The following is an 18,993-nucleotide window of genomic DNA, read 5'->3' as shown; positions in this document are numbered from 1 at the left end:
TGTCGGATGAGCGCTGATAGAAAACACATGCGAGCCGTTTATGTCCATGACCATTTCTCCAGGGGAGGGTTGGATAGAAAGGGGGTCCTCGCTCCATCAAGTCTATCTAATGTCTGTCTTCCTGGTGAGAAGTGACGAAGCATTTCAAAACAAAAGGTAACCCTAATAGTTGAGCTTCGCAAAACTGACGTGACTAATTCATTTGGACCCGGACGCTTTTTTATTTTTGTGTGTGTTATTCTTTTGCCCAAACAAAAACAAAACAAAAAAAAAAGAAGGTGGGGGGGGGTTAGAGCTTTGTCATTTTATTTGCAATATAAGCAGCTAGAACAAGTCCAGAAACATTTTGTATGAATTTACATCTACCGTACATACAGGCAAACAAATGGAAACAATGGATGTAGCCTACTGTACTGTACATACAAACGGTCATGATGAACTACATACAACTGAACAGCAATATACTGGACATCTACTTTATGTACAAACAAACACATGGAAACAAGTAAAACAAAAGACTTCAGTTGGGACACTGGGAAGTCAAGGTACCACTGTGTTTCCATTGCAGTGAAAAGACACAACCAGTTTTGGATCTACAGAACACAACGCAACATCCGCGATCACTATTAATAATCTTTGAAGTTTTCTTTTGGGAAAGTTGTTCACACAGTGGTGGTGCGCGAGGTACACGTTCCGTTGCGAAACACCGCATCAGAGGCAGTGAAGTCCTTGGGGAAATCCAGCTGGGGGCATGCGGCTTGCCCCTTGACGGCAACAGCACAGTAATCCACCTGCTCGGCATCCATGCCGGACTCCAGCCAGCGGAAACACACGATGCGCTGGAAGGAGCGGCGGAAGTGATCCGACACGAAGCCGTAGAGGATGGGGTTGGCGCCGCTGTTTGCGTAGCTGAGGATGACGAAGAGCTGGGTGACCACGGGGTCCGGCGGCCCGTGGAAGACGCTGACCAGCTGGACGACGTAGAAGGGCATCCAACAGAGGACGAACACGGCCACCACCAGCAGCACCATGCGGGTGATCTTCTTCTCAGAGCTCCGCCGTTGAAGCCAGCCGGCTCTCAGGCCCACCGCTCGCATCCTGGCCACCATGAGGCAGTAGCACAAACATATGGCCCCCACGGGGAGGAGAAATCCCAAAAGAAAGGTATAGACCACAAAGGCTTCGGACCAGGACGCCTCCGGCCACAGGAAGTTGCAGTCCACGGCGCCGTCCTCGGCCGGGACGGTGTCCGCAAAGATGATGATGGGCAGGATGACCACCAGCGACAGCCCCCAGATGCAAACGTTGACCATTTTGGCCACGGTGGGTCTGCGGTAGCGGGCGGCCTTGATGGGGTGCACCACGGCCACGTAGCGGTCCACGCTCAACACGGTGAGACAGAAGATGGACGTGAACATGTTGATGCCATCGACGCTCAGCACCAGCCTGCACATGAGCGAGCCGAAGGGCCAGCGACGCACGGCGGCCGACGTGGCGAAAAAGGGGACGCTCAGCATGAACAGTTCGTCGGCGATGGCCAAGTTGAGGATGTAAATGTTGGTGGCCGTCTTCATTTTGGCATACTTGAGAATGACGTAAATCACCATGCCGTTCCCCGTCAGGCCCACGCAGCAGACAATGGCGTAGATGGACGGGATGATGATTTTACTGGCATCGGGATCTGGGTAGTACTCCTCGTAGTCCGCACTTGCGTTCGACGCCAGGCCCGTCGGCTCAGCCTCAAAGCTCTCATTAAAATCCATGATCGCTACGCCAGCTGCTTGATCTGGAGCGTTGCGGGAGCTCAAGTGCTGTTGTCGCTATTGTTTGGCTCCCTTGCGTGTTCCTGAATAGACAATAAAATGAAAGTTATTAATCTCACTCATAAACCAGGCCTTTTTCTTGCCTTCTGCTGGTGTTGTCCTTTCACAACTTTTAGAGTCGCTAGCTTCTACTCGGCACTCTCCCGCAAATCTTGAGTTGGCGCCAAGCCAACCTTCAGGTTGCTCGAACGGCCGCAATCACGCTTTTGAAGTTGCATTAACGGCCCTCACTGGATGGAATATGAAAGGAAAGATTTCTGGGGTTGTGGGGGTGAGAGAGAGAATGCTCCCTGCTTTAGCACTGGCCTCCATTATCCTTTTCTACCGAATTAGTAGCGAGGACCGCACATCCATTAACTGAATGGATGAAAGCACAGACACCTCGAGTCATTGTTGCAATAATGGAGGTGTATTTAGGATGGGGGAGGGGGGGGGGGGGGGGGGGAAATCCTGTTCTTTTCAATGCATCCTCAATTCAATTCGGGGGATTGACGTTGGATTAACTCTTTCACGGCAGCCCCTCTCGTGCAAATAACTGGAGGTTACAGTGCGTCTGCACCTTTTGTACAATCGTACACATACTGTTCAACTCATGTACCAATTATGGCTGTGTCTATTTGGAGTAAGAAGAAAGTACAAAGTCTCCAGTACATATTCAGTGCAATCAGTTCTTCATCTTGCGTCAATTGTTCCAAACATGCCTCGATCCTGACGTAACCAGCGGGATGACGCCAGGTCACGGTTGAGCTTGTGAGTCTGTTGCGGGGGGCGACGTCATTGCCTGCCCAATTCGAGTTCATCTACCAATCAACCCACCCTGTCCTGGTAAGGTTAAGACCTTACCTGTCCTACCCTGTCTGTCCTGTCCCACCTTTCCTACCCACCTGTCCTACTCTACCCCCGCCGACCACCTCGCACGGCAATCTGTATGAACGCACGCAACGTTTTTTTCCGGTACCTTTCGGAATCGCCGTGTCTTTAAATGAATTTGCAACCATCGCTGTCTGCTATTCCCTCACCTCCCAGCTCGTCTGGTCGCGGCGATGGTTTCACCGGCCCACGCGTCGCATCCTGTGCCGGTCCGGTACGTCCTCCGAGTATGTCAGCATCCGACTGCCGTGTGAGCCGCTTCATGCTGCCTCTCCTCTCTCTCGCTCTCCCTCTCTCATTATTTAGCATGCTGTCTCAGTCTCACATCCTTCTTGCCGTCTATTCGCCAAGCTCCACATAGTTCAAGCTGCATCTTCACGTCTGCCTGCCGCATGAAAGTATGCGTCTTTAGCTGATGGCCTTATACACAAACTGTGAAAGAGGATAATAGAGCTTCATTTACATGAGCTAATGTCTATGAAATAAATCACACAGACATAATCAATGTTGTCCTGTTGTTCAAACCCAATTTCAATTACATTGGAGTAGAGATTTGTCATCCACCCTTTAGGTACATGAGAGCAGTACTGCACAGTATCTGACAGGATAGCACGCCTCAGGTGGTTGTCAGGAAGGAGATCGCTGACTCGCTTCGAGCACGAGATCTTGCTCAAACCGGGGACTTGGGGAAGTCGGGCAAAGAAGATTGCCGCGGGGGTGCAGTGCCTCCTACAGTTAGCAGTTAGGACAACAGCTATTTGATTGGAGGCGGCGAACTCATTGTCGTTGCGGGCCGCGCCGTCGTCGTGCCGTTACGACTGCGAATCGTACGAATGTATAATCACCGCATCGTCTCGCAGGTGCACAATTGGATTGTTAACAACAAAAGAGAAGATTGTGAAAAATGTGTCATCTCTGTAAGGAGTGCATACAAAAATGAATACACTCAGAAACATTGACTGGTTGATAGGTTTTTATTTAAAAAAAAAAAAAAAAAAAAAGGGATTGTCAGTGGTTTGCATTGACGTCAATTGTTTTGAAACACAAAATTGGCAAGACATGGCGTGTAACAGAACATGATGCAGGTTAAACACGACTACATTTGTGCACAAAGCGTGAAAACGTCCAAAACTCGAGCGTCTCATTCGATCGTTCCCTGTGTTTTGCGTGACATCATCAGAAAAGCACAAGCAGACCGCGAGGATGGCGCCAAGTCCATCAGGTGTCCCGCGGAGTTCATCGCGGGCGGTATTGACCGAAAGCCACGCGATCTTCTGCGTCATCCGGTCACTGCGCGGGCGTGCACCGGTGACTCTTGTAGGTTCCCAGGTGGCGAAAGCTGCGCCCGCACTGTTGGCAGCAGTACGGCGTGGCGCCGCTGTGGATCCTCTGGTGGGTGTACAGGTTGCCCAGCTCCTTAAAGCGTCGGCCACACTGCGGGCACGCGTACGGGCTCTCGCCGGTGTGCACCCGCTGATGTCTCTTGAGGCCGGAGAGGACGGAGAAGCCTTTGCCGCACTGGAGGCAGGGGAAGGGGCTCTGGGCGCCGCTGTGCACCAGCCTGTGGCTCTTGAGGCGGGCGGCGTGGCGGAAGCGCTCCCCGCAGTCCGGGCACACGAAGGGCTTCTCCCCGGTGTGGATGCGCTGGTGCTGCCGCAGGTTGCCCAGGTAGTTAAAATGGCGACCGCAGTCCCCGCACTCGTACCTGCCCTTGAGTTGGACCTCCTTTTTGGCAGGTCCCCCTTCCCCGCCGTCCGCCGCCTGTCCTTTATCCCCCGCGGTGGCCGTCGCGGCCTGGAGATCTTGGGTGCCGGCCGTGTCGGGGTGTATGAGTTTAACGTGTTCCTCCAGGAACGCCGAGTCGGGACAAAAGGTTCCGCACAAAGAGCAGATGAAGGTCTGGTTGGGGAACTGCTGGCCTGGAAACGCAAACATTTCGATCGGATACTTGGATTCTCCTCCTCTCTGCGATGTGCACAAATCGAGGCGTCACCCACCTGCCTCGGGATGCGGGTGTGCGCCGCCCTCCCCGGGCGAAGCGGGCACCGCGGAGAAATCGGCGGGCTGGACGTGCGGGAAGCGGGCCGCCGTCTGTTCCGAAGAGCTTTCCTCCTCCTCGTTCTCACACTCGGGCTGCTTCCCAACTAAAAAAAAGCAAAGTGTAGCCAAAATTCGCAAGTCGGGTCTATGGAATAGTATTCTGTAAGTGGACTTTGATCATTTGAGGTGAATGCGCGTTACCCTTCAGGTCTGACGAGTACTCCATGGGTGCCATCCACTCGTAGTCGTACAAGCGTCTGCTGCTGGAGGGCAGCATGTTGAAGATGTCATCGCCGTGCCCAGCAGGCCCAGAGGCGCCCATCCCGCCGTCCGGCCACAGGTGGAGGGGATGCGGATCCTCCTCCTGGCTGCCCTGCTCGCCACCTCCCTCCATCTCCGTGGCCCCTCTCGAGTTCTTGTCTTTCATCAAATAGTCGCAAATCGCGTCGATGTTCTCTTTCTTCACCCCGGGCAGGAGGGACTTTTTCTCTCTTTTAGGATCTACGCTGAGCATCTTGGAGCTCCTGAAGGCGGCGGCGGCGGCGGCGTCGGAAGCCTCCGCAGCATCAGGACCAGCCACTTTGGCATCCCTGTGGACGTCGCTTAGCTGGGCTTTCAACAGCGCGATCTCGTCGCTTTTGTCCCTCAGCTCCATCTTGAGCGCTCGTATCCTGAGGCCGAGCAAGTGTCGTATCTCGGCCATGGCGGCGTCCAGCGCGGCGCTGATGTTCCTGCCCAGGTGTTCGCTGACCGAGCTCACCGAGCACAGAAGCTCCTCGTCGGGCTCCAGGTTGAGGAAATCGCCGTCGGCGCGGCACGTCGAGACGGGAGGCTCCATGAACGCGCCCCCTTGTCGTTCGGGGGACAGATGAGTGCCCGAAAAAGTCGGATTTCTCTTGCGGCTCATTGGATGGTTTGATGAAGAGCAGCGGACTTGAAGCTAGCCGGTCAGCTAAGCTAATGTTTTGCTGATTTCGATTTTCAGTGGTGGCTCGTGAAGCAAGCGCAGATAATTAAACCGGATACGAGGTGGATTTCCTTTCAAAGCAAAAGCGGCATGTTGGGAAACGCGTGGCAGCGGGCTCCGAATTAAAGCGGAAACTACATTTATTTTGAAAGCGAGATATGGAGCTCCTCAACGTGCCTTGTGAGCCGCAAAAAAGCTGCCACCGACAGGACAACAAACGGTCACATTTTAGCGTTTATATTTTGATTAAATCGTTGATAAAGATGCCGGGTTAATACACATATTTGAATCCTTCAATGCACCTGAAAATAACGGACAATTAAAATATTAATGGCATGAAAGCGCAATGGCTGCAGTTGTTGCATATTCGTAGTTATGCCTGACCAAAGAAGAAGAAGAAGAAAAAAGGTCAACCAGTTCCTTATTCCAGTACGTCCCACCCGGGCGGGGTAAAGTCTCGCGCAGACGTTGGCGTTCTTCCGGGCAATGTGGTATTTAAAAACAAGCATTATTCCCAGGATGAGAACCTCAACACTTTCGGGTATGCTTGATTTGTGTTTTCTTGAAAGTAAAAACAAAATATTTTTAAGTATTTTAATTTTTAGGCGAAAAAACAAAACTGCGACAGAAAATTATGTAGTCAAAGAAAAGCAATAAAGGGAAAAATCACTTAAAAAAAAACTTAAGATGCTCAGGAAAATATTTCAATGATGTTACTGACCAGCTACATGAAACAAGGTGATATAGATAGATTTGAAAAGCAAATGTAACGTTAAATAGTCCGTTTTTGAAAACTATGTAAAAAGGAATGTGTAAAATCCTGATTTTCTAAATTGTACCACACACATAACATTTCGTTTTTGCCTTCTGCATGCATTATTTAAAAAAAATAAAAAAATAAAAAAACAGTCAACTGCAACATGCATGCTGCACCCTAGCGGCCAAAATAATCCAAATAATTCCGTGCGTGTGAGTGTGTGTGTGCGTGCGCCCTCTGTGCCAGACTCCTCCAGCCAGATGATGGCGGCTAATTATTGGACACAATGAAGCCATTTTACTTTGAATACAAACTGGCCTCTTTTTCCTTTCGCTCTTCCCACATTCTTTGTGTCTCGTCGCTCATTCTTTCTTCCGTGCACTTCACTCCTCTCACTCCTCGTTTTGGATGATTTCAGCTCATAGAATTAGACTTTATTTGCACACAAGAATAGTAACATGACAAAAAAAAAAGTATGTATGTCACTGTGTGAAAGCTTTGTTATTTATTTATTTTAAATGTTTTTTTTGATTATATTTATTTTTATTTTTACTCACCCGGGGCAGGAAAGGGAGGACACAGGAAGCAGGGAAGCATCCCACCGCTTTCCTTCCCACTTCCTCCTTTCCTGTCTGCAGTCTCTTCCTGTTTGTAACTTGGGGAGTCACACCCCCAAAAGGGTGAAAAGGCGCCTTCATTTGTGACAGTCAACCAAAACACCCATGTCGTATCACCAATAAAGTACTTATAATACAGTATATATTGTGTTTTACAAAAATGCGTAACGACATGCAGGTACATGTGAATGAAAAAGCGGAGCGTGAGGAGTCTCTGTCACAAAAATGTGCGAGTACAGTCAATGCACAGGCTCTGAAATATTCACACACTCCTTTTACTTATCGCCCATTTCCTGTTTTTGTATTATTTTTAATATCGGTACAGCGGCCACTGCAATCCGCTTCTTCCTCAACAATCACGGGACGTTGTTTGTGGACCTCGCGCGAGGGTCAATCGCCTGATTGACGGCGGCGACTAACCCCCCACCCCCGCGATTGTCTAGTTTAATTACGTACAGCCGCGTCGCTCGGTGCGCGGCGGTCCTTACTGCGAGCTTCTACTAGTATTTTGGTTGCGACGCACAGACACAAACGCAGTACCCAGGACAATGTTGACAGCTCCACAATAGCCAGAAAACAGGACATCCTCCTTTTCTGCAGCAGAGCAATTACTCAGCCACTGCGTGCATGCGTGACTAGGTGCGTGCATGTATTTGCCCATCCTTGTCCGCCATGTTTGTGTATAGTAGTGTTGTTTACATGTGCACCTTTTCTCTCTCTTTCCCTCTCTCTCTCTCACTCGCTCTCCTTTTTTTTCAGGCAATCTGAAGAATGTGGTTTAGGAGCCGTCCACGCGTGCCAATGAAGACAATACGGGTGGCAAAACTCCTCAGCTCACTTCAACATAGTTCATTGGCACCACGATTTGGTACAAAGTAGCAGGAACAGTTTCAGTGAGTAACAGAGGATTTGGTCCCCTAAATAAAAAAAAATAAAAACAAATTCTGATCGCCGCATTTGCGAATGACAGCGCCTCATGATATCGTTGCAATACACCAGAGGGATCTGTGAGCTGAAGTGCCAGAATGAGACACCCATTTTCCAATTACACAGCAGCGTACACCAAAATAAATAGTGTTATTTCTGAGATACGTACAAATTTGTGAGTGTCAGAACTATTGCACGTCTTTATCGTTATTGTGATTGTAGAAAGACAAGAGTCTAACAGGTTTAACGAGTAGTTATTTATGCAATTGTATCCGTAGAATTTGACGGGCAACACGTGTCACTTGCGCAACTCACAGGATTTTTATGAAGCTGTTCATGTCTTTACCGTTACAAAAAGAAGTGTGTTTCAATGAATGCATATTTAGCGGTAGGTTTTAGCTCGGCTCATGTTTGTGAATTACGAAAGACTGTTGCCGTTGCTGATCTTGCGCAGTGATTGGTTGCACCCTTTTTATGTGCGGAACCGGCTGGGCCGGGCGACGGAAATCGACAGCGGAGCCGAGCCGGACTGAGCTCTCGAGCGTTTGCGATCTCTGGCAGGAGATGCAAATAAAAGTCGTTCGACAGTTTTGTTTTCCAACGAGATTTATGCAAATGAGACGCTGCTTTGAATCCGCTTTGACCGTCCGGCTGATTATTTGTTGCGACTTTTTTATTGAAATGTCAGGACATTTAAAGCAAAGAGACGTACGTGGATTTGTTCCGAACCCAACTTCTGCAAATCGTTGACTCTCAAGTCAATCTCATGACATAACATGCACTCCCCTCTCTCTCGGTTTCCCTCTGGGAAAGCGACAAATACAAAAAAGATTTCAGGATGCACATCTCCTGATCCCACAGGTGGATCCGGCTCCTTGTTTTTCCATTACACACATGCTAACTCACTTTCTGAGCTGGTGAGAGAAAGGGGAGGAGGAGGAGGAGGAGGAGGCACCACCAATGCATTTCTATTGAGCTATGTACTGCGGAGCTGACAGTGTGTGAGTGTGTTGCCATCGAGAGGGAAACAAAAGTGACCGTTGTGTGTTTTGTCTCCGCATCAGTCCGTCCCTGCCGCTCACCTTCAAATGTCATCTTTCTCTGAGACTTTGCCGGCCATCTGTCGCAGGTGAGTAACTTCTGGTGGTGTTACAACTTACTGACTGACTGACAATGCATCAGTGGGAGTTTGTGCGCTAAATCTGCACACGCCGTTTCCACTGGCTCCTCCAGACGGTGTTGACATAACACTTGAAACGAGGTCAAGTATTCGCTGGCGGCACCTTGCGTCACATCACGTCATGCCCTAGAATTGGTTATGCTTATTATCGTCTTACTAATAAAATGTCTGGTTCTTTGGAAAGTACTATATTTGTACACGTTCTGACTTTAGGACAACTCTGCCCTCAGAGTCCAATAATCAGTTGTTCATTCTTGCAGATCACTGCCTCAGTGCAGTTCTGTTGTATTTAACTTCCCAAAGGTCAGTACATTTGATCTTCAAGCATTGTTTATTGTCGAACGTTTATTTAGGAACAATTACAATTGAATCATCCCCCGGCGCTGATCATCGACCGTTGGGGTTGGGGGGGGGCACAGAAAGTGGTGGAAGAAACCGGAAAGAAACATTGTCTCCCTCGGCGGCGTCTCCCACCGTCCTTCCTCTCAAAACTTGAGAGAGGAACAATGATCCTGACGTCAGTTCACAAAACAATCGCTTTGCCTGTCACTCTACGCCGCCGACGTAGATAGCTGAACGCAGATCCGTCATTTGTTGAAAACGCTCTTTTTTTTTTTTTTTTTTTTGCCGCTTTGATTGATTTAAATTGTTTTCTACTTCATATTTGTATTTCCGCAGTAGAACCTGTTGCTGTGGCGGGGCCTAAAACGAGAACGAGTTGCGCAAACGTCACCTGCGAGCACACCGAGCCAAAGTCAGCTGGCTGCAGCTCACCTGCGACACTAATGACGGCAAGCGTTATAGAAAATGGATATTCGTAGTTGTTTTTGTCATTTTTGTGGTGTGCGTGTGTGTGTGTGTGTGCACGCGCGGTCTGGCTCAGCCTGGCCCTGACACTAATCAGTTGATGAATACACACGCCGACCGAGCTGCCACCGACAGCTGTTTGGTGTCATTGTGTGTGTTAACTCTATCAGTCGAGTGCAGCTGCGTGCCTGCCTTTTTTTTCATTACGTGCTCCACGTACAACAGCGAGGGAGAAAAAGTAATAAGCCCCCCTGGGGGCCTATTACTTTTTTCCATAACATACTCAAAGCGTGTCTGCGTAGATTGTCAGTCAACCGGATCATAGTAAACCGTAGTAAACATTGCCAGCCCTCCCAACATGGATATTTGACTTTTAAAGCCGTCAATGGCAGTGAATGTATTTTAAGTTTAGAGTGAGAGTTACTTTTGTCATCTCTGGTATTTCTCCCACCCTGTGACCCAATCAAACATTCTGTTGTTCTCACACACACACACACACACACACACACACACACACTCACTAAGGCCGACAAACATTCCCTTAGCCTGCTCGTACCCGAGGGCTTTTCAAGCTTCATTTAACGCTCAATAGATCATGAGGAAAAGCAGAGTTCAAGTAAAGCCGAACATAACACACAGAAACGCGCACTGGAGTCTGGAGCGAGTCATGTGGTCTCGTGCGTTTTTCCCAGGCGGCTGTGACTTGGGATTCCTCGCCTGTTTGCCGGGGTCACGAGAGCACACAGACGATAGGAAGGCCTCAAACGAGTGCTGGAATATTTGTCATGAATTAATAATTGTTCCTTTGACTCGTTGCCAGTCATCGGGCTCTCACGTGCTGCTCACCAGAAGAAGCCGGGCGCTTTTGGAACTCTCCGAGCCACTTAAAAAAAAGCCAATCTTACCTAGTGAATGTGTCCTATTTCTCGTTTTAAAAAAAACATCTTAGTGTACTTGTTTCAATACATTTTTTACTGATTTCAAAATGTTCAAGCAGACAAAAAGAACTTGTTTTAAGAATCTCATCAAGTCAATTCATACTAGTTCCATCTGCATTTTCTTTCACTTCAAAGAAGACATCACTCAGTGAAAGTAGAACTATAAATAAGATCAATTGACTCGTTAAGATTTTGTATTTTGGCAGTGCACTGGCTGGGACCAGGAGTAAATTGGACAAAAAAAAAAAATGATATTAAAATCCTGGAAGCCAAAGATGTTTTTTTTACAGATACACCGAGGTACTTTTTTTTCTAAACCAAGTCGAATTCGCTTTCCATTGTTTCCTTGGCACCAAGATGCCACCAGATGACTTTTCAGAATAAAAATGAATACTATGTTATTGTTTTGTCTGGCGCAGGTGATGACCTCACTGCTGTACCGTGGTGCTGCGATGAAAGACCTCTCCTCTTCCTCCTCTCCTCTCAACTCCCAGCTCCACTACCCTGCCTCCAAGACCTTCTCCCCGTCCCCCGGCGCCGTCCCTTCGGCCCCCAAGCTGCAGCCTTTCTGCCTCCAGACCGGGCCGCACCTCATCGCCAGTATGCAGCTGCAGAAGCTCAACTCTCACTACCAGAACCTGGTGGGGTCCTCGGTGGGACACCTGACGCCCGGTGCCGTTCAAAGGGGATTTAGGGCCGGAAACCAGATCCCGGGGCCCCCCGGAGGGGGGATGGGTGCGGGTGTCGGGGCAGGGACGCAGAGCGCCGGCCCGAGCGGAGTCTCGGACTTTGACCTCGTAGACGAGGAGGTCCTCACGTCGCTGGTGGTGGAGCTCGGACTGGACCGAGCAAATGACTTGCCCGAACTTTGGCTGGGCCAAAACGAGTTTGACTTCATGTCAGATGTGCCGGCTGGCTGCTAAGCGAGAACCTTAAAAGAACAACGGCTGAGAACATTAGCTTAATTTTGACACCATTCAGACCTCGGTGAAAAAGGACTGTGTCTTCTCAATGTTTGTAAAAAAAAGTAGCTAGTCCTAAAGGAACAAACTAGAATCCAAACCTCTGTCATCAGTTTAGTGGATCACATGTTCTTACAGTTATGTAGAAAATGGTCGCTGGGGTTGTTTTTGAGTAATTTAGCTGGGCATAATGGTTAACCTGCTTAAGAGACTACAGCATGCTATCCATTTCCTTCTAAAAAAAAATTTACATCTGTGCCATTAACCCCAGCAACAGAAAAGTCAACTAATTAGCTTGTCTTAGTCATGCTAACGTCTCAATTTCTACCACGTTTTATCTTTTTTTCTTTTTTTAAATAAACTTAAACGATTTCCTTTCCAAACACTTCACGCAACATCATCCTCCCGACTGACACTTCACACAATCAACTTAGAAGGGCAAAACCCTCATTCAAGCCATTTTCTGGTTTCTCAATGGCCCTCCCTACTTCTCAAATCACAAGTAAGGTTTTGTTTACGAGTGGTGTCATGGTGAAATGTTTTGTACTCAAACTTGTGCCTTTTTCCTGATCAAAATCATCTGTCCCACTGGATGAATGTGACTGTAATATTCGGAAGGAAAGGAACCATGAAGGAGATGAAACAAGGAGCCTTTGCTGTCTCCTGTTTCTTCCACGGTGGAGCCTTAATGAGAACAAGCTGATGGACGGATGCACAAAGACACACCTGTTGCTCCTTTTCGCCGTCCGGGAACATGAAAGTGGGACGCCGGATTTTATGATGAGCAACAGTACGCTTGCTCTTTTCTCAATGGACAATATTCCACTGTGCTCTCACGAGGGGGGAAAAAAGCCTCCTCTTTCTCTCTTTCTCGCTCTCGCTCTCTCTGTGGCCTCACAAGGAAGTAATTGTCTGACAAGTGCTTATCTCTTGGCACTCCCCTTTCTTTTCATTTTGGAATCAAGCTGCAGCAGAACACTAAACAGTGGCTGATGTCGGTCTAGGCTGGAAGGACAACGAGGGCCTGTGTCAGAGCGCGTGATGCGTCGTTCATTGTTCTGTTGTCATTAAGGTGACAAAGAGATGCTAATTATCGCGGTTGCTTCCATCTGTTTTTTGTTTAGTTTTGCATTGCTGCCTTCGTACCAGCTGAGCCAGTGTTATTTCTGCTTCACACGCGCCAACTAAATCTTCAAATTGTCCCTCTCAGAGGTCTACCTGCTGGAGATTTTTTGGGGCGAATTTCTGTCAAGTTTTTATTTTATCTCTATTCCAATGTGTACTTTTCATGTCAAGATGATTTGGGTTTTGACATGAAAAGCCATAAACGAAGCGTGTACACTATCAATTAACACAGTAGCACCATGCCTTTTGTTCTGCCACATCTGCTAATCAAGCACTTGTTTAGATTCTTTGGACATGTACAGTATGTACAAGCTTACTAGAACAGCTGAACTTTATTTAGGGTTCATCAGAGACACTTTAAATGGTGGCAGGTGTGTACTGACTCCCTCTTAGCATGAGTTTGAATGTGATTGGTTTAATTATAAACACAGCCACTTCCACTCTCAAAAAGATTGAATTTCTTTTTCAAATGAGTTCTACAGGTAAACATTAATGGGGGGGAAATTAAAATGATTCATTGTCATCAAAAACCTGGCATTTGAACAAGGGTGTCGACTTTTAATATCCACTAGACCTCAAACTTGATTGTCATTTTTTCTCTCTCTCACAATATCATTTAGTGATTGTTTCAGACACTTTTGCTCACCCTCGTCTTTTGTTTATTTGAAATGATTGCGGTTCTCATGGAAAAAAAATGCTTGTATTTTTGTCCAGACATAAATAAAATGATGATAGAACAACTTTGAAACAGTTCTTACACTGTATCAACATGTATATAGTATTGTTTCTTTCAGACACACAGATACGACCAATAAAAGTCAAGTGCTTAAAATGTCTTCCGAATGTGGATAAAATGTGGAAAAAAAGGCTTAATTTGACGTTCTGCTGACTACTTCCAAATGCGAAGAGATACTGCCATCTAGTGTTTTTTTTCTCTATAATTAATTTATGGAATACTATAAATATATATAATAGTAGTAAACGAAAACCTCGAGTCCTAACCCTTTACTCTCTGAATAGTTTTTAACTTATATTTTATAATAATGTCATACACTCCACAATATTTTCAGATGTATACATGTATCTAAATAATAAGTTCGTACTGTATACATTTGTGAAATATTTCTATTATAAATCCCAATAGATACATCCTTATATAGCATAGCATACATCTGTGCTACATGAATTGTATAAAATGCTTTTTCTACTGTAAGTATTTTTGTACCTCCCAGTGTTCCGTACGCGGCCTTATGATTCCACACCGGAAGTGACGAAGTCCTTTCCCCTTCAGACTTCAACATGGTGAGCATTATTCTATGGCCGTTCTTCTCTCAAATCATCCTGAAACATCACGTTTTCGCTTTGTTTTCCCCTAAACGTAAATAGACGAGTTTATAATACGACGTCTTACAATGTTTCTAAAGTCTATATTTCCGTCCAAAGACGCGTCTGTCGTAGCGGATTTTGAGCTTTTGCTCGACGGTGTCTTTTTCTTTTTTCCCGTAGCGTTAGCCTCGCCGCCGCTATCCCTGTCCGATAATGGATTCACGGAACCGCGTTATAAATGTGGCGTACGGGTACATGTAGCTGCCAAATATGTTAGTGTGAAGTGGTGAATTCTCCATTCGTATTCATCCGTTTGCCGGTCCAGGCGACGGCCGGGTTTGCTAACTGCTCTTGCTAGTCAGTAAAACTTAACCGGGCTCGGCGAGTGGAGCCACGCGTCCTTGTATTCACGTAAAGAATGTACGCTTGAAATTTTGTAGCGTGTTTTTACCCATCTTAAGCTGCTTGACAGTAACTCTTGCGCTTAAACAAAATCTATATGAGTGTGTGCGTGTTTGTTGTACATACTGATTGTCCAAATATGCTAATGTTCCATTCTCTCAACTCTGTAATGTCAACATTTTTCACACTGATCCCCTTGCCACTAATTCCTGCGCATAATACTGCACTGGAATCATAACTTATTTAATTTCTGTCCAAGAAAAAGCCTGTTTGTAATGTTTGATGATGTCACATTTATCTTGTTTTCTTTGTGGAGACTAATGGAACAGTGAAGAGCCCCCTGTGGATGAATAAAGTAACTAAAATTATGGAGTGGTGAACAATTTATGTATTTATTTTTTTAACAGTTCAAACAGGTCGGTTATGTATGGTAAGGTCAGGAGGAGAAGTTTGATGACTGTTCGGAACTAGATAGTTCAGACAAAAAGTGATAGAGGGCTTGTTTGCTCTGCTTTTTCTTTACCGCCCTTCCGATTTCTGTCCTCCAGGCCAGAGGACCGAAGAAGCACCTGAAGCGCGTCGCGACGCCGAAGCACTGGATGCTGGACAAGCTCACTGGAGTGTTTGTAAGTAGCCTTTCCTCTCACGTTCGAGTCTCCATTCTGGTATGGGATCCCGAAAATGTGCGCTTTCTCTCAGGCTCCTCGTCCTTCCACCGGCCCCCACAAGCTGAGGGAGTGCCTGCCCCTCATCATTTTCCTGAGGAACCGTCTGAAGTACGCCCTGACCGGGGATGAGGTGAAGAAAATCTGCATGCAGAGGTTCATCAAGGTTGACGGCAAGGTCCGCACTGATATCACCTATCCTTCGGGATTCATGGGTGAGTCTGTCCATTTGCTGTGGAGTTTTAAAAAATAAATACATAATTTATGCAGAGCTGTCAAAAAGCAATGAGCCCAATTTAACTTAACCTACTAATAATTTTTTTTATTACCAATAAACATTTCCAAAAGGGTTGCAAAATGTGTACGGGGAAGCTGCAATAGGCTACAGCCCCCGCCAAAACTTTTGTTCAGTGTAACGCCACAGAATGAAATATTTGTCATTGGCAATGTGAGATGGTGACGGCACAAATGTCGGCCGTCAAAATGTTCACATGTGGAGCAATGATGACGTTGTGCTTTTGACGGCAATGAAAAAAAAAAGACAGTCCTCTAAGAAGTTCTGAGCTCCGCAATTACAGTGAACCTCTGTTTATGGCTTTACTGTTTTGTTAATAATGTTCCTTAAGTTACGCTTGGTTGTGTTCTATAAAAATGTCGGGTTTGGTTATTTCAACGCAGATGTGATCAGCATCGAGAAGACTGGCGAGTACTTCCGTCTGATCTACGACGTGAAGGGACGCTTCACCGTGCACCGCATCACCGCCGAGGAGGCCAAGGTAAGAAGCCGGCGCCCGGCTCGCCGTCTCGACCGCCTTGTGACGCTGCGCTGTCGCTCCGCAGTACAAACTGTGCAAAGTGAAGAAGATTCTGGTCGGCACCAAGGGGATCCCCCACCTGGTGACCCACGACGCCCGCACCATCCGCTACCCTGACCCCCTCATCAAGGCCAACGACACGGTGCGCATTGATCTGGCATCCGGCAAGATCACCGAATTCATCAAGTTTGAAACCGGTAGGTTCCGGCGCTCGCGGCCCAGAACCAATAGGACTGTCTGCTTAATGAGCTCCGCCCCGTCCCGCAGGTAACCTCTGCATGGTGACAGGAGGCGCTAACTTGGGCAGAATCGGAATCATCACCAACAGGGAGCGCCACCCCGGCTCCTTCGACGTTGTGCACGTCAAGGACAGCACTGGGAACAGTTTTGCCACCAGGCTGTCCAACATTTTTGTCATTGGCAAGGTGAGATGATGACGCCCCAAACACCGTTAACCGTTAAACTTGGAGCAACGATGACTTTGTGGTTTTGACAGCAATGAAAAAACACGACTGAATCCTCTAAGAAGTTCTGAGCTCCTCAATTACAGTGAACCCCCGTTTATCGCAGTCAATACGTTCCACGCCTACCTGCTAATGGTGAAAAGCTGCCATATAGAGAGCATATATGAAAACATTTTTATGAACAGGTTTAACACTGGTTTTAACAGATTTAAACTTGATAATAATAAAAAAAATGCTTAACATTTTCCTGAGCACCTTTTCTCCCTCTCACTTTGAGAGTTTTCAAAATAAGAGGCAAAGTGCTTGCTTCAAGCTTTTTTGGACTCTCAGTTGAAGTTTACTGTGAAAAAAAAAAAAAAAAAAATTAAAGAGATATTGTCTCGTTAAACACCGAAATGTTCAAGCATACTATCATTTTGTAAAGACACTAGCTTAATGCTAACATACAATGTGAAATTAGCGTACATGTTCAGGTAATTATAAAGATCCAAAAAGCTGCTACTTAAACACACGATCAACACATGCAGTGTATCAACAATACTCGCAGGCATATTCGTGATTCTGGGAACGGAGGGCATTACTGGATGTTTGTAGGGGACCTTCTCTGCTCTTATTAATTACGCTCCATCTATATCCAGTCGATTTCAGTTCTGCCTGGCATGTCGTGACTCATTTGTGATACTACACTTGAAGTCCCACAACTTGAAATTTAAGAAGCCATAAAACTGCCGGTTCAAACTCAGCGATGTTGCGGGGTTGCAGAAACTAAACTGCAACATAGCGGGGGTTCACGGTAAATGATGACTTCTGACGCGGATTTCATTTCAATCATGAAAATAATATCCCTTGTCTCCAGGGCAACAAGCCCTGGGTGTCCATGCCGAGTGGGAAGGGAATCCGCCTGACCATCGCCGAGGAGAGGGACAAGAGGCTGGCGGCCAAGCAAAGCAGCAGTTAAAATGTTCAACACCACCCCCTGGTTTTCAAAATAAAAAATGTTATTTACAAAACATGCATGGTTTCTCCTTTTTTCTTTTAAAATGCCCAATCTCATGCATCTTTTCCCCGTCAACCCATCCTCCAAATGTCCTCATCCTCACACGCTCTCTCGCTCTCCCTCGCTGTGTTCCAAACCAGCGCTGCTCCATATGTTTACTGCGGCGCTCCAGCCCCAGAAATCTGGCACGCGCTCCGTCCTGTGTCCCCGTCTGTCGTGACTTCCCTTCGTAGCCACGCCTCTCCCAACAGGATGTACAATACCGTGCCCGTTTTTTTGGGTACCAAATGTTTCATGCTTCAGCAGCGAGGCAAAATCATCTGACACAAGTGGCCACTAAAGCAACCACAATTGATTTAGCAAACTTGAAATTATTATGGCTAAATTTATTTATTTTTGTACTTTGAGACAGGTACAAGAGTCCCATGGGCAAAATCAGGAGGCGAATCCTCTCCTGGGAAGTGTGTCACAAGATGAAAAAGGTATGAACATTTTATAATCACGGTTGGGGCCAAATGCAGGATTTTCACTGTATTGCCGTAAGAAATGTGAATGCAACACATTTGATTCAGAATACCAAAAAAATTAAAATACTGCGTCCCTGTCGCAAATTCAATGTTTATTTGTGTTCAAGTGATGACATACAGGTGACTTTATTTTTTACATTTAATTTTATTTTTTAGTACAGTGACACAGCATAACAAATATTCAAGTTGAACATAGTGTTGTCGAAATGACTTCTTGATGCTACAAGATGGCAGCAAAGCGTGACATCAAGCTCCTCAACTGACTTGAACATAGTTCCTTGGCTCCAAAGGGAGACAGATTCCCCGCCCCAAATTTTTTTTTTCAAGGACTTTTTGTCAAGTCCATCACCTACTGCACAGGAAAACAAATGTTACCGGTGTAGATTTTCCTCTCTTTTGCAGACGCTGCCAGGTTCCTGTCAAACATGCGAGTCGCCTCCTCGGAATCTTACTCAAATAAGACTTTTGCATCACTCACTCCATGTTGAACTTCTTGCCCCCGCAAACGCCCTCCTCTGCACAACAGACCGCCGCTGGAACAAAAAAACATTGAGGTGGGCCCGGTTCATGTCTGGGAGGGGTTGCCGAAGGGGGCCCGAGGGGCTGCGCCTGATGACCAGATGTGGGGATGTTTTCAGGCTGGGGGGGGGGGGGGGGGGGGGGGGGCAGTGGGAGATCGGGGTACTTTCCTGCGGAAATATGCGAATGTTGACACTATCCAGATCTTTGCTCGAACATTTGACTTGTAGTTTTGCTGCAGGCACTTCCTTTCCACATCTAAGTG

The 18,993-nt window shown here is 46.9% G+C and overlaps 4 protein-coding genes and 2 non-coding genes across 8 annotated transcripts; 4 read left to right on the top strand and 2 right to left on the bottom strand.

Annotated features, from left to right (window-relative positions):
* Positions 1-230: 230 nt before the first annotated feature.
* On the bottom strand, positions 231-3,404 carry sstr1b (somatostatin receptor 1b). Its single transcript, XM_061764585.1, has 2 exons — positions 2,843-3,404; positions 231-1,846 (listed from the first exon to the last, which is right to left on the bottom strand). The coding sequence occupies exon 2, from the start codon at positions 1,761-1,763 to the stop codon at positions 663-665; it is 1,101 nt and encodes a 366-aa protein (XP_061620569.1). The 5' UTR covers positions 1,764-1,846; positions 2,843-3,404; the 3' UTR covers positions 231-662.
* A 249-nt stretch (positions 3,405-3,653) lies between these two features.
* Positions 3,654-5,642, bottom strand: znf16l (zinc finger protein 16 like). Its single transcript, XM_061764558.1, has 3 exons — positions 4,935-5,642; positions 4,691-4,837; positions 3,654-4,612 (listed from the first exon to the last, which is right to left on the bottom strand). Exons 1-3 carry the CDS (start codon positions 5,638-5,640, stop codon positions 3,981-3,983), a joined length of 1,485 nt encoding a protein of 494 aa, XP_061620542.1. The 5' UTR covers positions 5,641-5,642; the 3' UTR covers positions 3,654-3,980.
* A 463-nt stretch (positions 5,643-6,105) lies between these two features.
* cited1 (Cbp/p300-interacting transactivator, with Glu/Asp-rich carboxy-terminal domain, 1) lies at positions 6,106-12,283 on the top strand. Of its 3 annotated transcripts, none has more exons than XM_061764612.1 (5): positions 6,106-6,241; positions 7,834-7,967; positions 9,066-9,130; positions 9,860-9,972; positions 11,346-12,283. In XM_061764612.1, exons 4-5 carry the CDS (start codon positions 9,967-9,969, stop codon positions 11,847-11,849), a joined length of 510 nt encoding a protein of 169 aa, XP_061620596.1. In that variant the 5' UTR covers positions 6,106-6,241; positions 7,834-7,967; positions 9,066-9,130; positions 9,860-9,966; the 3' UTR covers positions 11,850-12,283. The 3 variants fall into 3 exon arrangements, with proteins under 3 accessions (XP_061620596.1, XP_061620595.1, XP_061620597.1); XM_061764611.1 differs by having other exon boundaries at positions 6,106-7,713; XM_061764613.1 differs by lacking the exon at positions 9,860-9,972 and having other exon boundaries at positions 6,106-7,713.
* Positions 12,284-14,241: 1,958 nt separating this feature from the next.
* rps4x (ribosomal protein S4 X-linked) lies at positions 14,242-17,697 on the top strand. The gene is made up of 7 exons (XM_061764443.1): positions 14,242-14,315; positions 15,290-15,367; positions 15,441-15,621; positions 16,085-16,182; positions 16,247-16,418; positions 16,489-16,646; positions 17,542-17,697. Exons 1-7 carry the CDS (start codon positions 14,313-14,315, stop codon positions 17,641-17,643), a joined length of 792 nt encoding a protein of 263 aa, XP_061620427.1. The 5' UTR covers positions 14,242-14,312; the 3' UTR covers positions 17,644-17,697.
* LOC133473039 (small nucleolar RNA SNORD61) lies at positions 15,905-15,973 on the top strand. Its single transcript, XR_009786950.1, has one exon. It is a non-coding gene; the product is annotated as a small nucleolar RNA SNORD61 (small nucleolar RNA).
* On the top strand, positions 16,691-16,760 carry LOC133473040 (small nucleolar RNA SNORD61). Its single transcript, XR_009786951.1, has one exon. It is a non-coding gene; the product is annotated as a small nucleolar RNA SNORD61 (small nucleolar RNA).
* Positions 17,698-18,993: the final 1,296 nt, after the last annotated feature.

This window comes from Phyllopteryx taeniolatus, chromosome 23 (assembly GCF_024500385.1).
Source record: "Phyllopteryx taeniolatus isolate TA_2022b chromosome 23, UOR_Ptae_1.2, whole genome shotgun sequence".
Lineage (NCBI taxonomy): Eukaryota > Metazoa > Chordata > Actinopteri > Syngnathiformes > Syngnathidae > Phyllopteryx > Phyllopteryx taeniolatus.
The sequence above is the reverse complement of the archived record's forward strand: the minus strand, read 5'-3'. Positions and strand labels throughout refer to the sequence as shown.

Bases quoted from the DNA above. Each gene is read 5' to 3' on its own strand.
- sstr1b (XM_061764585.1), bottom strand. From the start codon at position 1,763: ATGGATTTTAATGAGAGCTTTGAGGCTGAGCCGACGGGCCTGGCGTCG.
- znf16l (XM_061764558.1), bottom strand. From the start codon at position 5,640: ATGAGCCGCAAGAGAAATCCGACTTTTTCGGGCACTCATCTGTCCCCC. The intron at 4,838-4,934 runs GTAACGCGCATT...GCTTTTTTTTAG, and splicing joins GTACTCGTCAGACCTGAAGG to TTGGGAAGCAGCCCGAGTGT. The intron at 4,613-4,690 runs GTGGGTGACGCC...TTGCGTTTCCAG, and splicing joins ACACCCGCATCCCGAGGCAG to GCCAGCAGTTCCCCAACCAG.
- rps4x (XM_061764443.1), top strand. The intron at 15,368-15,440 runs GTAAGTAGCCTT...GCTTTCTCTCAG, and splicing joins ACAAGCTCACTGGAGTGTTT to GCTCCTCGTCCTTCCACCGG. The intron at 16,183-16,246 runs GTAAGAAGCCGG...GTCGCTCCGCAG, and splicing joins TCACCGCCGAGGAGGCCAAG to TACAAACTGTGCAAAGTGAA.